Source organism: Cebus imitator, unplaced genomic scaffold (assembly GCF_001604975.1).
Source record: "Cebus imitator isolate Cc_AM_T3 unplaced genomic scaffold, Cebus_imitator-1.0 Scaffold25, whole genome shotgun sequence".
Lineage (NCBI taxonomy): Eukaryota > Metazoa > Chordata > Mammalia > Primates > Cebidae > Cebus > Cebus imitator.
Genome location: NW_016107340.1, coordinates 1522657 through 1539263, shown reverse-complemented (window position 1 = coordinate 1539263; position 16607 = coordinate 1522657). Strand labels below are relative to the sequence as shown.

At 37.9% G+C, this 16607-nt stretch overlaps 2 protein-coding genes across 6 annotated transcripts in view; one reads left to right on the top strand and one right to left on the bottom strand.

Moving 5' to 3' along the window:
* MED12L (mediator complex subunit 12L) overlaps positions 1-16607 on the bottom strand; it is a 363255-nt gene that overhangs the window by 98500 nt on the left and 248148 nt on the right. The gene's annotated exons all lie outside the window — the stretch shown is intronic.
* Positions 6645-8585, top strand: P2RY13 (purinergic receptor P2Y13). Its single transcript, XM_017522846.2, has 2 exons — positions 6645-6725; positions 7193-8585. Exons 1-2 carry the CDS (start codon positions 6678-6680, stop codon positions 8207-8209), a joined length of 1065 nt encoding a protein of 354 aa, XP_017378335.1. The 5' UTR covers positions 6645-6677; the 3' UTR covers positions 8210-8585.

Genomic DNA, 16607 nt, shown 5'->3' with positions numbered 1-16607 from the left:
TCACAGTGTCATGAAGGGCAGATGTTGGGAGACTGCAGAGTGGACACAAACTACCCAAAAAATCTTTGTCACTGAGATGACAATTTCCAAAAGAGAGGAAATAAACAGAAATGCTAATAGTAATATGGTATTTTAGTAAAAATAACTGCAAAGTATTTGGAATTACCTGTTTTATGGGAATATATATATATATATATATATATACACACACACACACACACATATATATGTGTATATATATATATACATGTGTGTGTGTGTACACACACACACACACACACACACACACACACCATGAAAATTTTACATAAAACTCTAAAACCATGCTTTGTTGGGATTTCTTTATTGAAAAACCTTAGACATCATATACTCTTACATCAAACCAAACCCATTCAAGACAGTCTGAGAGTTTATTTATGGAGTGCTCATTATACATAAAACATGCCATTATCTCTAGGTTTTGGCATATAAATATACATCATAACCCCAAATTTCATGATGTTTTATTTTTTTAAATGAAGCCAAATTCTGTAGACTCAGGTCAAGATGTGAAGAGTTCAAAAGATGAGACAATAAAATGTAGTCTTGCCCATAGCCTCAGTGGCTTACAAGTCTTAAGGGTATTAATTACTGGCAGTTTTTCTCAGTGGTTTCTTACACAAAAGGTCTAAAGCAGGGTGTTGGCAAACTATAGCCTACAGACCAATTGCCAGCCCACTGCCTATTTTTGCACAGCTTGAAATTTAGGAATCTTTTGTTTTCATTTTTTTTGTTTGTAATTGTTATGGATACATAATAATTGTACATATTTATGGGAGTAGAACGATGGTTACCAGAGAGTCATGGAGAAAGAGGGGATAAAGAGTGGCTGGTAAATGAGTACAAAAATATAGTTAGCAAGAAGGATTAGGATCTACTGTTCAATAGCACAGCAGGATGACTACAGTTTAAAATTATGTATTGTATATTTCAAAGTAACTCAAAGAGTGGTTCCTAACAGAAAGAAAAGAATGCCTGCAGTGAGGGACTCCCAATAACCCTGATTTGATCATTACACATTGTATACTTGTATCAAATATCACGTGTACCCCTTTTCAAATGTTTGTAAAGAAAAAAAAATCAAAAGAATAAAATTTCATGCCAAATGAAATTTATATGAAATTCAAGTTGCAATGTCTATAAATAAGGTTTTATTAGAACAAAACTATTTGGGTTTTATCCATAGCTGCTTTCATGCTATGACAGAGCTGAGTTGCTATGATGGAGACTGCATGGCTCACAAAACCTAAGTATTTTCTAACCGATTCTTTAAAAAAAAAAAAAGAAGAAAGAAAAAAGTAGAAAGAAGAAGGAGGGTGAGGGGTGGACGACGACAACAACAACGGTGGCGGGGGCGGGCCTGGCACAGTGGCTCACGCCTGTAATCCCAACACTTTGGGAGGCCAAAGCAGGTGAATCACCTAATGCCAGGAGTTTGAGACCAGCCTGGCCAACATGGTGACGCCCTGTCTGTACTAAAAACATAAAAATTAGCTGGGCATGGTGGCAGATACCTGTGGTCCCAGCTACTCGGGAGGCTGAGGCAGGAAAATTGCCTGAGCCCGGAGGTTACAGTGAGCCGAGATCATGCCACTGCACTCCAGCCCAGGCGACATAGTGAGACTCCATCTCATAAATCAACCAATCAATCTCCCTCACCCTGGACTAGTACTTTAAAAACATGGGGTGGGGGAACCTTTTGTAAAAAAACTAACCCTCTTTTTGTATCCAGGTATTTCAGCCACTTGGCACTGAAAACAGCTGATCACTGTTCGCTGCCAACAAAGGTGTGATTACAATGCTGCCAGTGGGAACTAAAGATGTGTAAACATACTTAATAATCAATGGGTAGTGAGAAATCGCCTGTTTTTCTTTTAATGGGGCAAGAGCATGAAAAGCAATTTCCAGGAGAAATACAAATGGCAAAAAAATATGAAAGAACATATGATATCATCAATAAGCAAATAAATTTATATTTATATGGCATGGCTTTTTCACCTATAGGTTTACAAATTAATTTAAAAGGTTTCTGTGGCTTTTTCTCTTTTTCTTGATATGGAGTCTCACTCTGTCGCCCAGACTGGAGTGATGTGCCACGATCTTGACTCACTGCCACATCTGCCTCCAGGGTTCGAGCAATTCTCTGCCTCAGTCTCCTGAGTGGCTAGGATTACAGGCACCCACCACCATGCCTGGCTAATTTTTGTATTTTTAGTAGAAATGGGGTTTCACCATCTTGGCCAGGCTGGTTTCGAACTCCTGATCTCGTGATTCACCTGCCTCGGCCTCCCAAAGTGCTAGGATTATAGGTGTGAGTCACCGCACCCGACCTTTTTCCTTTTTTTTGAGAAGGAGTCTTGTTCTGTCACCAGGCTAGAGTGCAGGGGCACAATCTCAGCTCACTGCAACCTCCAACTCCCGGGTTCAAGCAATTCTCCTGCCTCAGCCTCCCAAGTAGCTAGGACTATAAGGTGCGCGCCACCATGCCCAGCTAATTTTTGTATTTTTAGTAGACAGGGTTTCACTATGTTGGCCAGGATGGTCTCAATTTCCTGACCTTGTGACCGCCCACCTCAGCCTCCCAAAGTGCTGGGATTACAGGTGTGAGCCACCACACCTGGCCTATAGCATTGTTTTTAATAGAGAAAAACTACTATTGCAAACAAGCTACACACCCATCAGTAACAGCTTAACTATGGTAAATTTGTGTAGCATAACTGATTTTAAATTTGACTGGTATGTCACTAGAGAAATACAGATCAACACCACAATGAGATGCCATCTCACACCAGTAAGAATGGCTATTATGTAAAGTTAAAAAATAACAAATACTGGTGAGGTTGTGGAGAGATGGGAATACTTACACACTACTGGTAGGAAAGTAAATCAGTTCAGCCACTGTGGAAAGCAGTCTGGCTTTTCTCAAAGGACTTAAAACAGAATTACCATTTGACCCAGCCATCACGTTTGGGTATATACATAAAGGAACAGACATCGTCCTATCATAGAGACACATGCATGTGTATGTTCATCACAGCACTATTCACAACAGCCAAGACATGGAATCATCGTACATTCTCATGATTGGTAGACTGGATAAAGAAAATGTGGTACATATACACCATGGAATACTATGCAGCCACGCAAAAGAAAGAGATTGTGTCCTTTGCAATCAACACAGATAAAGCTGGAGGCCATTATTCTAAGCAAACTAACACAGGAACAGGAAACCAAGTACCACATGTTGACACCTATAAGTGGGAGCTAAACATTGAATTCATAGGGACACAAAGAAGGAAACAACAGACACCGGGGCCTACGCTGAGGGCGGTGGGTGGGAGGAAGGTAAGGACTGAAAAGCTCCCTATCCAGTACTATGCTTATTACTTGGATGACAAAATAATCTGTACACCAAGCCCCTACAACACACAATCTACCTACATAGCAAATCAGCACATGTATCCCTGAACCTAAAATAAAGTTAAAAAAAAAATCAGGTCAGTCTACATGTACTAACATGGAATGAAACAAAAATCCAATATATAAATAAATGTAAATATATTTGTACACATACACATTGGTATGTACATGTAAGAATATTAACTTTCACTTTCTACTATATGTTTGTATTTCCATTTTTAAGCATATGATTTCCTTTTATAATAAAAAATGTGAAATAGTAAACGTTTCAAATAGCAGTGAATTTATTGGCTATTTCTAGTTACATTTAGAGATTTTCTAATACTGATCTTATTTAGAAAAAACATTGCTAATAAAAAGTATAACTTATTTCAGCTTCTTATTACCACTTTTAGTCTTGTATGGAATTTTCACATAATCTGAGAAAGTACTGTGGTATACTTTGATGGGAAGTAAAAGTCTTTTCTATGAATAAAGAAGTATAGGAGTTCCCACTTCAATTTTCATCCCAAATGAAGGCAAATACTTCCTCATCTTTTCGCATATTATTTATCGGTACTGGGCACTGGACTATCAATTTTGATCCAACTGAGAAATCACAAAGGAGACGACAAATGGAAATAGTAGTTTATTCCTATGGCTAGAGACTGGTTTTTGTGACCTTTCATTTTATCTTCTTTGGTTCCTTTCTGATCACACTGCTTTGATCCAATTTACATGGTCAGAAAGTTTCAAAAGTCCGTTAAACTTTGTGGCTGATTGTTCCCTTCTCAGACATCAGGAACTTCCAGCTCAAGAACTCCAGAATTTGGCAAACAATTCCACTGTCACCCTATCTATGGCTTACTGGGAGGCAGGAGAGTGAGGCAGGTTCCAAACATGGACTCTGAAACCAGACAAACTGTGTGACTTTGCAGCAGGTTTAGGTTGCATGATTTTGGCAAAACGGCTTAACTCTGCATTTCAATTTTTCTCAACTCTAAAAATAGGACCAATCCCTGGGGATTGTTGTAAGTATTAAATAATCACTTAAAACAGTATAGTTGGTGTGACTTTACTGATTTTAACTACATTTTCTTAGAGTCCTGTAGGATTTTAAATGTTTAGTTTATTCCCACTTGATAGGCTCCTAACTTCTGGGATCTTTCACTGTACCTTCTTTGATTCTTCTCTCCTTTTGTGAGACATCACCATATGTATGCACAACATTCCAATTTTCTTTCAATTTCATTTAACAAGAAACTTAGATGATACCTACCACATGATAGACATTATTCTAAGCACTGTTGAATGGTCATTGATTTTATTCTTTTAACAACATTGTAAAGCAAATACTATTATTTTTATTGTAAACGTAAGGCAATCATTTCATAGTGAGCATATGCAGCTTGCCTAAGGTCACAAGAAAATAAAGAATTGGAAAAAGGAAATGAGCCCAGGCACTCTGGCTTCTAACCATTCTGATGAGCAGCTTATCTGCTATGCCCTCCCTAGCAGGCACTAGTACTGCTGTGAACTAAGGAAAAATCAGCTAACACATAAGAAGCATGAACATATAGAAATGAATGATCTATTGGATATTTACTATGGTCGAACACTTTGACATCTACCACATTTAAAAGAATATATTTTCAAAACTCTAGAAACAGGCACCATAAGTCAGTTCCTCTTTGGAAAGTTTCCCACACTTCAGTGTTTTGAAATCTGACCAAAAGTGATTTCCAGTTTTCAGGTTATGAAATTATCCTGCACAGAATTTCTCTTGTTTAAAGGAAAACTATTCTAGATCTTCCTTTAGATTACAAATTTGGGGCTACAGAGAAATTTACAATTAATTTTATAGATTAAATTTCTCTACTTAAGAAATAAAGCATTTTTGTCTTCCTCTGCTGAGCAAACAAAAAGATATATGTTTATAAGATATACATGTATGCTCCATTACATTAATGAAATCTTAAATCTATACTCCCAAGGATTAATTTATTTGTCAAAGAGAAATTTTTCAAACTGTGCCATCACTGGGTAGTCTAATCAAAACCATCAGACATCGTATTGCCTCATATTTTTAAATGTCCAGGGACATTAAGTTTTTACTCTCAGAATCCAAAGCCAAGTCACCCAAAAACTTCACGATCAACCAACACTACAGTCTCGTCTAACTCTATGGTACATTGTGGCACAAAAAGTGAAATGAAACTCACCATGGAGAACTCCACATCCTCCAAAAGATCTCCTAATTTCTGCTTTTCCTATGCCTACCTGGCAAGCAGATGTCTGCCATGGACAACAACTTTCTCTATGCAAAAGCAGTATTACATATTTTCAAACTTGAAGAGAGTTAAAGAAAAAGAATTTAAAGATATTGGCCCAATGTTGATTGATGAAATTCCTTAAGTCTTTTGCACTCAAAATACACCAAATACAGAAAAGATTTCCAAAAATGGCTCTCTAACAAGTAAAAGAGCATAATATCTGGATTTGCAATCACTCCCATGGCAATGAGTGGCTAACATTTTTTAATACTTCCAATATGTCAAGCACTACTCTAGGCAATCAATTCATTCTTAATAACAGGGTGAGATAGATTCTATTTTCAAACCCATTACACAGATGAAGAAATTGAGACACAGAGCTGTTGAATCATTTGTCTATAATCTAATCTCAATTAATTGGTGGAACTGGAATTCTAACTCCAAAAACCAGGGTCCAATAGTCTTCAACTGTTAGAAAACATCATGTTAACTCTCAGATCCCAAAACCAGAAGACTAAGACAAATATCTACAAAAATAAACATATCATCCCCCTGAACACAAATCACTGGAAAATCTAGTTTACAAGGATGCAGAAGATGATTCTGTCCAATTTTAGATAAAGTCATTCTCCTGCTTGATTGTAATTTGGGACTACTTTCTTCATCTTTCTATCTCCCACTATATACAAGAAGCACTCAAAAAGTTCACTGAACATGCAGATCAAGAAGATAAACTTCAAGAAAGTTATGATGAGAAAATTTAAAGATAATTTCAAATAAGCTTCTTTATTCAAGTCACAGATTTACAGCATGAAAGTCTGACTAAAAGAGCGTATTAGCAAATCCCCAAAGGTTTGAATATGAAGATGTTCTAATGGGTCACATTACAAAAGTAAAAATAAGGAAGGAAATCCACTATAAGAAAGCAGAACACTTACTTCACACTCTCTTTTGTGGGCTGAACTAATGACTGCTGCAATAAGACGACACAGAGAACGGAGTATCTTCCCGAAGGTGAATTTTAATTTTTTATTATGAGTGTGCTTGCTTATATAAAAGGTAGAACATGCTTAAGGGGAAAAATAGTACTTTAAAGTTAATAATCTTCAAACCATAGTTTATGAGCATAAGGAATTACATAATTTACAGCAATCTGATGTATTAGTAATAATTATGTATTATTGTCTCTCAAACAGAGTTTTCTTCTATGGCTAACAGTAGCGCCTGTGAATGAGGTAGAACCTGTTCTTTGGATTTCACAAGGATGTGAAAGTAATGGTGCTGCTAAAAGTACCAAAAATATATTGTATGCTTTAAAAATTCTAGCCAGAAACTATTTTCCTTCTCATCTATTGAAAGTGTTGGATAAATGCAAGATGTTAATACACTATGAACCCAAAGTCTGTTTTAAAAAATAGCATTTGCAAATCATGAAGAGTTTTTTGTTTTCCTTTGTTTGTATAAATGTTTATTTGTAACAGGTGACATTGGAAACAATGAACACCACAGTGATGCAAGGCTTCAACGGGTCTGAGCGGTGCCCCAGAGACACTCGGATAGTACAGCTGGTATTCCCAGCTCTCTATACAGTGGTTTTCTTCACCGGCATCCTGCTGAACACTTTGGCTCTGTGGGTGTTTGTTCACATCCCCAGCTCCTCCACCTTCATCATCTACCTCAAAAACACTTTGGTGGCTGACTTGATAATGACACTCATGCTTCCTTTCAAAATCCTCTCGGACTCACACCTGGCACCCTGGCAGCTCAGAGGTTTCGTGTGTCGTTTCTCTTCGGTGATATTTTATGAGACCATGTATGTGGGCATCGTACTGTTAGGTCTCATAGCCTTTGACAGATTCCTCAAGATCAATAGACCTTTGAGAAATGTTTTCCTTAAAAAAACTGTTTTTGCAAAAACTGTCTCAATCTTCACCTGGTGTTCTTTGTTCCTCATCTCTCTGCCAAATATTATCTTGAGCAACAAGGAAGCAACACCATCGTCTGTGAAAAAGTGTGCCTCCTTAAAGGGGCCTCTGGGGCTGAAATGGCATCAAATAGTAAATAACATATCCCAGTTTATTTTCTGGACTGTTTTTGTCCTAATGCTTGTGTTTTATGTGGTTATTGCAAAAAAAGTATACGATTCTTATAAAAAGTCCAAAAGTAAGGACAGAAAACACAACAAAAAGCTGGAAGGCAAAGTATTTGTTGTCGTGGCTGTCTTCTTTGTGTGTTTTGCTCCATTTCATTTTGCCAGAGTTCCATATACTCATAGTCAAACCAACAACAAGACTGACTGCAGGATGCAAAATCAACTGTTTATTGCTAAAGAAACAACTCTCTTTTTGGCAGCAACTAACATTTGTATGGATCCCTTAATATACATATTCTTATGTAAAAAATTCACAGAAAGACTACCATGTATGCGAGAGAGAAAGACCATAGCATCAAGCCAAGAGAATCAGAGCAGTCAGACAGACAATATAACCTTAGGCTGACAACTGTACATATGGTTAACTTATATTTATTGCTGAGACTTCAGTAGATAATGTGGAAATCAAATTTAACCAATAAAAAAGATTGGGACAAATGCCCTCTTGTATTTTATCATCCTGGTATACAGAAAAGATTACATAAATTTTAACTCCACATAGATGTATTCATAAGCTGAATGAACCATTACTAAGAAAAAGCAACAGGATACAAATGGCCACTAGAAGTCTCTATTTCTAGGGCATTCACTAACACTGGAAAAGATTAAAGAGAAATGTATATCCCTGCAAACCTCCCCTCCAAACACCTTCTCACATTCTTTTACACAATTCACACAACACTACTGCTTTTGTGCCCCTTAAATGTAGATATGTGCTGATTTTTTTGAAAAAAAGGGCCAACTCCTGAAGTTCATTGTTGAAAACTGCAGCCAGAGGTTGAAAGGGCAGATTTGAAGAGTCTGAGGAACTGAAGCGGGTCAGCAAGTACTCTGAAATCCTGGGTAAAGAATTTTCTCCTAACCATTACAAACAGATTCTTTCACATTACAACAATACACCATCACAGGCACAAGCACCATTATTAAGCCACTTTTCTTATCCCTTAAGTGTATATAATTCAAGTATGAGAATGCTATGTTACTATTCTTTGGAATTCTCCTTCTGTCCAGCAAATACTCTTATGATGGTTAAACATGCCACCTATTCACCAAAGCCTTCCTGGGCCACAATCCCTACACCCCTGCCCCTCCCTCTGGTTAAAAATAATTACTTCTTCTGTTTGGGTGTGTGATAGGGTTCTCAACGCAGATTCCCCTTTTCTAATTAACACCCCCTAAAAATGTTAAAAGTTTCTTGAGAGGCAGACATGCCAGGTTTTCTTGGTATCTCCCACAATACGCCCTATAGTCCATGGTCTATAGATGTTTTAAATAGAATTGCTATTCTTGATACATATAAAGATGTAATTGCTGACCCATAATCAGTAACATCCATATTGGGAGATTTTTCAAAGGATGATGATCTGCTTATACTTATTTAACATGGTATTTTTTCTTGCATCTTTTGTGATTCAAAAAATAAAATATAACTTTCTGAAATGATGGATAAGAGTCTATATCTTCAAAAAAAAAAAAAGAGTCTATATCTTCTAGAGAAAATACACAAAGGAGTAGTCAAGCTCTGTAAATGTGCCACGAGCTCCAACACAACCATCATAAGGTGAAGCCCACATTTTCTTCCACGGCCTCAAAGGCCCTAGAACTTGCCTACCTTTCTGGCCTCACCTCCTGACTACTTACCCATCTCTTGAACTTTACACTCATATAAATTTCTAATTGTTAGAATATGCCATTCTCCATTTTTGCCCCTGCATATGTGTATTTCCCTCTGGTACACTTGGAAGCCTCTTATCCATTGTGAAACCCTATGTTGCCATCATATAGTCCATAAAATCTTACCTGGCCAACATCTCACCATCACCTGAAACCCAATCACTCCCTCCTCTGTATGCTGTCACAACTATATTGTTAAACTTATCACACTGCATTGTAATTACTTCCTGACATTTGCATCTACTCTTTTAATAACCTATGTTTATTATTGAAAGCAGAGACTGTTTCATTGTGCAATCAATAAATGTTTGTTAAAATAAAGCCCATTTGGTTTATTTTATGTACTAGAGAAGCAAAGGGGGAGCCAATTCTCATTGATGTTTTTATTATCCAAAGACAATATAAATTTCTTGAAATGAAAGCTCGGGTTCTCTCCAGCTGCTCTCCTATAACATGTAAGTAGGGCCTGAAAATTGTGGTGCTCTTGGGTTCACTAGTGAACAATCATGAAAACAACAGGATCATGGAATAACCACATCCAAAGTTTTAAAGCTATTGATGAAATCCTTTAGCTATGCACTGTTGATAATGGTTAAGTAAAATTTGTAACTACAGCATATAGCAATCACGAAAATTCTTCTTTAGAAAGTACTCTTGATGTCTGATCTTCATTCTTTCCAATAAAGGAATTAAATAGTCATCACTATTAGGGATGTCACTAAATCTGTATTATCTTGACTGAGAACATTACACAATTACAAGTAGACTATAATCTTGTAAGTAACTGCATCCAAGCTTGTTAAATAACCAGGTATGTTTAGTGCTATAACCTATGTATTTTGCCTCTAATGACATTTTCAATCTCTATTTAATGTGGGTACACCTAAAGTATACAATTTTTTAAAACGACCTTTCAAGATAAAATTCAAAGAGTAAATCTGTCTTCCATAAATACAAATACTCCATTCCATTATAATATTCCACTCAAAGGCAGAGTGCCTGATCTGTAGAATAAAATAATCTATTTTATCAAGAACTTGGTGAAAAGACATATTAGAGATACCCTAAAATAACATTCAAAAAATGAAAAACTTCTGAAACCAGTAATCATCAATACTGAAGTCCAAAGTATTTTTAAAAACAAGATGCCACAATATAGCCATAAATGATACACCAAAAACAATAAAAGAAAATAGCAGCTTTGATTGACAGAATATGTGAGCTTCGAATACAAAGGCTTCTGTCAAATGTTAAAATGTAATCATTTGTACAAACAAATAGGGTAAGATCTTCCCAATAACTTTAAGGAAAACAGGGGGCTGAAGGGAGTGCAGTTCCCACACATAGAAAAATTCTTGAGAAACCAAGAAGGAACCCTGTAAAGGGGAAGGATGAGGCAGAGAAACAGTGAGATTTTCAAATCATGGAAGCCAAAGGCAGATAAAGTCATTACATCAAAAACTACAAAATAATTATTCAATCTTATTAATCCCATTATTTCATATATTCCATATCCATTTAAAAGCTTTTTACAACTTTCCAAGTTACAAAAGTTATACCTTTCATAACTTTCCAAGGTATTTTTCCTAAAAATACTTAACCCTTACCCCAACATCAACTGTATTCCTCCAGCAAGTTAATAGATCAAAGTTCACACGGATCTAACAGAATATCCAGAGCAAAAAAAAACCCAAAGCAAGTATTATCTATTATTTAAGAAAACACATACTTAGAAGACAGTAGCCCTACTAAGCAAAGTGCAGAATTTACAAATCATTTGAAGTACCTAGAAACACATCTCAATATTTTAAATTTTACATGGAAACAAAATGTAGGTAATATGAATACAGAACACATGAGCTATATTAGTAAGCAAATTTTAGTGGCTACCAGGGTCAGCTGGAGGGATTCTTAAAATACAGATTCCTGGCAGGGCACAGCGGCTCACGCCTGTAATCCCAGTACTTTGGGAGGCCAAGGCAGGTGGATTATGAGGTCAGGAGATCGAGACCATCCTGGCTAACATGGTGAAACCCTGGCTCTACTAAAAATACAAAAAAACTAGCCAGGTGTGGTGGCACATGCCTGTAGCCCCAGCTACTTGGGAGGCTGAGGCAGGAGAATCGCTTGAACCTGGGAGGCAGAGGTTACAGTGAGCCGAAATCATGCCACTGTACTTCCAGCATGGGTGACAGAGCGAGACTCTATCTTAAAAAAATAAATAAATAAATAAATAAAAAGATTTCTAGATTCATCAAAAAGACAAAAGCAACACATCTATCTCTTTTAACAATCCCTGGCAGGCTATGAAATGCTTATTATCTTCATTTTAGAGATCAAGAAGTTGAGAAACAGAAAGGCTAAGTAACTTGCATAAGGTCATAGAGCTTGCAATCTGCAGGAATGGGGCTAATTCAAACTGTGGCTTCTAAGCCCATATTCTTAACCACTGTATTTACAACCTCAGATCTAATGTTCTCAAGAGAAGTCACAATTCTAGTCTCCCATGCTATATTTGCTATTATTTATAAAACTTCTCTAGCCACCCCCGTGCTCCCTGACCCCACAAAAACAATACATTTCTGTGTAGGTAGTAACCAGCCCAGATGCTGCCAGGTAATAGGTAATAAGCCCTGACCTAGAGGCCAGCAAGAACCTCCCAGGACCCTACCCAGGCAGCTCACACTCATTTCCTGAATGCCTGCTGTGTGCCAGGCTCTTTACAAAGATCATGATCTTTCTAATTCTTACTACAATCTTATAAGACAGATACTACATGGCTCTCTAGTTAAAAATGGGAACAAACTGAAGCACAAAGCAAACGTACACCTTGCCCATGGTGCACATCACTCACCAACAAATGGGGCAGAGCTGGGACTGAAACCCAGGCAGGTGGTCTCAAGACCAGCAACTCAACTGCTCTGGTCACCACCTCTCTGTCATGTCAGTCAGACTGAGCAGAATTCCTCAAAGGCCCCACTTAGGGAGAATAAGGAGAAGGCTTCTTAGAGGGGAAGAGAGAAGTCTCAACATGAGTGGGCTTTAACAACCCTAGGGGTATGAATGGTGCCATCGTGGCACCTATTACTTCAGGGGTCCCTCCAGCACTTGAGAGCTCAGGGGGAGTAAAATCCCCAAGAGTGAATTCATTTGTTCGTTGAGCCAGTCATTCCTTCATCATCAACTTGGGTACAGGGCCTTTTGCCTCTCTAGAAGATGAACACTGATAAGGAACACAGATTATAATGACTGGAGACATGATAAGAGGTGTGAGAGACATACCACCGAAGTTCAAAGGAACAGGTAATTAATTCCACATGGAGAAAATGAAGAAGGGCTCACAGGAGATGGAAATTTGAACTGGAACTTGAAGAAAACAGAACATTCAAAAGGAAACCCTGCAGCAGAATTAGCAGTTTCAAGGCAGGCTCAGGTAGGAGTGGAACTGTGCTGTGGTTGGAGCGTGAAGGTTGCAGGAGACCTGAGCCTGCGTACATGGCATAGGAAATACATTTAGGACAGAGACGCAGGAGTGTAGAGCCAAGCACTGTATTGGGGCATCCAGTCTTCACTAATGAGTCACTGAAGGTTTCTAAGGTGAAGAACCACTTATTCCAGGCTGTGCATTAGGAAAATCAATTGGCCAACTACAGGATGACTCTAGACTGAAGGGAGAGCCAGTAAGGCCAGGTCAATTAAAGAGGTCTTCCATCTATGCAGGAAAGAGCCATGGGGAAAACATGTGACATGGATCTTCTAGACATTCTCAGGAAAAAGGGTTTTAAGTTCAGAGTCCAAGACCACTGAACATGGAGGACTATATAAAACATGTGGTTAATATGTAAGATATATTAGCAATGGGACCCATAATGCTCCATCCCCTTCTCCAATTGAGGGCTGGCTTCTTTCAGGATTATTAGTTGAAGGATTTCCTAGATCATCATCACGGAAGCAGATTTGGGGTATGTTCCACTTGAGGCATCAGGGAGAGAGCTAGGATCAAAGAGCCCACAGCTGGGCGAAAACGTGGACCAAGGTTCCAAAAATGGGACTAGATTAGAGGCAGAGGGAGTAATCTTTTTTGAGACAGGGAGAGAAAAAGGAATGAGATGAGAACCCCAGAGGTCATACTGCACAAGTCTCATGGTCAGAACACAGAAGACGAGGAGCAAGGGATGATGCCTTGGAATTGGGAGGAGCAGACAGTGTTATTGAATTAAAAAGAGAAACAGGAAGTCTAGTGTACTGAATACCAAGCAACAAGAGAGACTCAAGGAGGAAGTGATGGTCAAAAGAATCATACACTCTGAAGAGGTCAAAAGTGATGAATCTGCAACTATAAGGTCAATGGTAACTCTGAGGAGGAGGTGGGGGTGAGCTCCAGTTTGTGAATGGGAAGTGAGGACGCAGAAGCAACTCTTACCTTCCCATAATGGACAAGTCAGTTTAAAAGAGTTCCATGGGGACAGATGCAGTGGCTCACATCTATAATCCCAGTACTTTGGGAGGCCAAGGCGGGAGGATTGCTTGAGTCCAGAAGTTTGAGACCAGCCTGGGCAACATGGTGAAACCTCAACTCTACAAAAAATACCAAAAAAAAAAAACCCACTGCACTCCAGTCTGGATGACAGAGCAAGACCCTGTCTCAAAAGACTTCCTTGGAAAAACAAAACAGCTTTTATATTAGCTAGGCTTTTCCCAGGGATTTCTATGAGCATGTAGAACAGTTCCTTCCTATGCTACGATGTGCACAGTGAATATGCTCCATGTGAAATAGCAAACAAAGAAGTCCAAATCAAATGACTGGGTGTAACCACACAGGCAAGAGAACCCAGCATTGGTCAGAAATTGGGTGTACCAATATTTTGGATATCCACATAACCTGGGTTTCGGCTTCCTTGCCTCCATTCTCATCTGATTATGAAGTCCTCATAGAAAAAAACAAGATGGGGAAGAAAGGAAGCAGGGAGAAAATGAGACATGGGGACACTAAGAAAATGGCAGGAATGGAAGTTGAGACAATTTGGGAGGAGTGATAAAAGAGAAAGAAAAAGGCAAGATAATATGAAAGAGAAAGGAAACTAAATTTAAGACCTAAAGAGGTAAATCAGTTCTTTTAAAAAAAATTATATAACTTCCTCAGCATGTGAACTTTTGCCACTCTTGCAATACAACTCAAACTGACAAATATAACATCCTGAGGCATAATAACAGAATATCCACCTTTATTTTTGAGCTTCAGTTTAAATGTTAGATGCTTGTATATGACTTTACTTACTGTCTTAAGCAACTATAACCAATGTTTTCTGAAGGCTTTTATAACTTTGGGGTTTTTTAATATTAGCTTTATGTATTGACTTTATATTGCATATACATACATTTCACTAGTCTTTAAATCTTTGTCTTTTTATTCTATTTAACTGTACAACTGAGTTTTCTAAGTCCAAAAATGCCCAAACTATGAGTGAATGAAGCTTTAACCTGAACACAATAACTCTACTGAGACAACCTCCCTTCTCTCCTCATATATGCTAACCTGAGCTTTTATAGACTCCTACAATTTCAGATAATCTGGAATAAAGAAGTCCAAATTTCCTGCTTTACAGGAAAAGTAACTTTCAAAAAAGATTATAAAATGTGTTTCAAGTGATCATCAGTTTGTCACTAACAGGAAACCAGGAGCTTTCTAAAAGAAACCAAAATTATGGACGTATCTTAACTTCTGAGTTGAGGCATATCATTCCAACTCTACCATGCATAGAGACTCCCCCATTCATTCACTTGCTCTCCCTTCACCTTCTGACAAAAGACAAAGTGCTCCTGTTCCTTCAAATGCCAACCAATTTCCAAACACTGTGAAATTACCCTGTATATATTTACCCTGAGTAGATTAACTCATTTAAGCTTTACATCCCTACATGGCAGGCATTCCCATGCTCATTTTCAGAAGAAGAAATGCCTTACCCAAAGTAAAAAAGCTTTACTAAGTGGATATGCTCCGAATTGGAGTTTACCTGACCCCAGTCACTAGTCTTGTCACAGCTGGACACTGCCTCTCACTCAAGCAAGATTTACAAAGCAAGGAGACAGATTAAGTTGCCCAGCATAGGAAGGATTATCAATAAGAGGGCAATAGTCAGAGATGCAGCCTTATCTCCAGACTCAATCTCCAAACCATCCCCCTTCCCTTTAATCAAATGAAGTTCTCATACCAGAGAAAGGTAAGTGTTTTTCACATAAAGCAGACCTGACAGATACAAATCATTTCAAATGACAGATTAAACACAGTAATTCAAGCATAAGGACCCAATGATACAAATCTTGTCAAAGGATTGACTATTAAAGGGTTTGTAATAATTATACTTAGCACAAATTCTCAGCTACTGGATGTTGAGCCACAATTAGAATGACTTGTGTACAGAGATAAAACAGTAAGATTTGGGCAAAGATTTTACCATCATTCTTGTTATGTGTTCAGCGACATGGAAAACACCAACATGGGCATTCAAAGGAGATCACCTTGAGCTATGTTGCAATTAGATCCCTGCTTGCCTTTCTTTTGTAATAATGAGTTACTATACTATAAATGACTATGATGCCCTGTATATGTGCATTTTCCCTGAAGAAGAAATAGATACATCTGAGATTAGATATAGAGAAAAATGAGATTATAACACAAATACTATGCCTACCAACACTGGGAGGAAACACTGTCCCTAGGTCCACACCAACGCAGAAAAGCCGAAGTGAGGAAAACGTCACATGCCATGGAGAAACCACTAGAAGACCAAAGTAAGCCTTGGTAATACATTTGCCCAATGTCTCATGCCAAAAAAATGAGAATTCAGATTCCTAAGAGTTCATTTCAGGACTGAGAAAGGCTTATGAGTAATCTTACCGCATTTTAATTTCTTCAAAGATGTGACACTCTTTCCCGTGAGTGCCTTGTCTCTTAAGAATATATTTTGAAAAATCATAAAGATTGAGGGAATTCTCATTTGAATTTCTGTGACTAAACCAAGACTCCCCATTTTACAGACCATGAGGTCAAGAGAAATCAATTGAGTCAA

Excerpts from the sequence above, each read along its gene's own strand:
- P2RY13 (XM_017522846.2), top strand. The coding sequence starts at position 6,678 with ATGACTGCTGCAATAAGACGACACAGAGAACGGAGTATCTTCCCGAAG. Across the intron at positions 6,726-7,192 it reads AACGGAGTATCTTCCCGAAG|GTGACATTGGAAACAATGAA; the intron begins GTGAATTTTAAT and ends TATTTGTAACAG.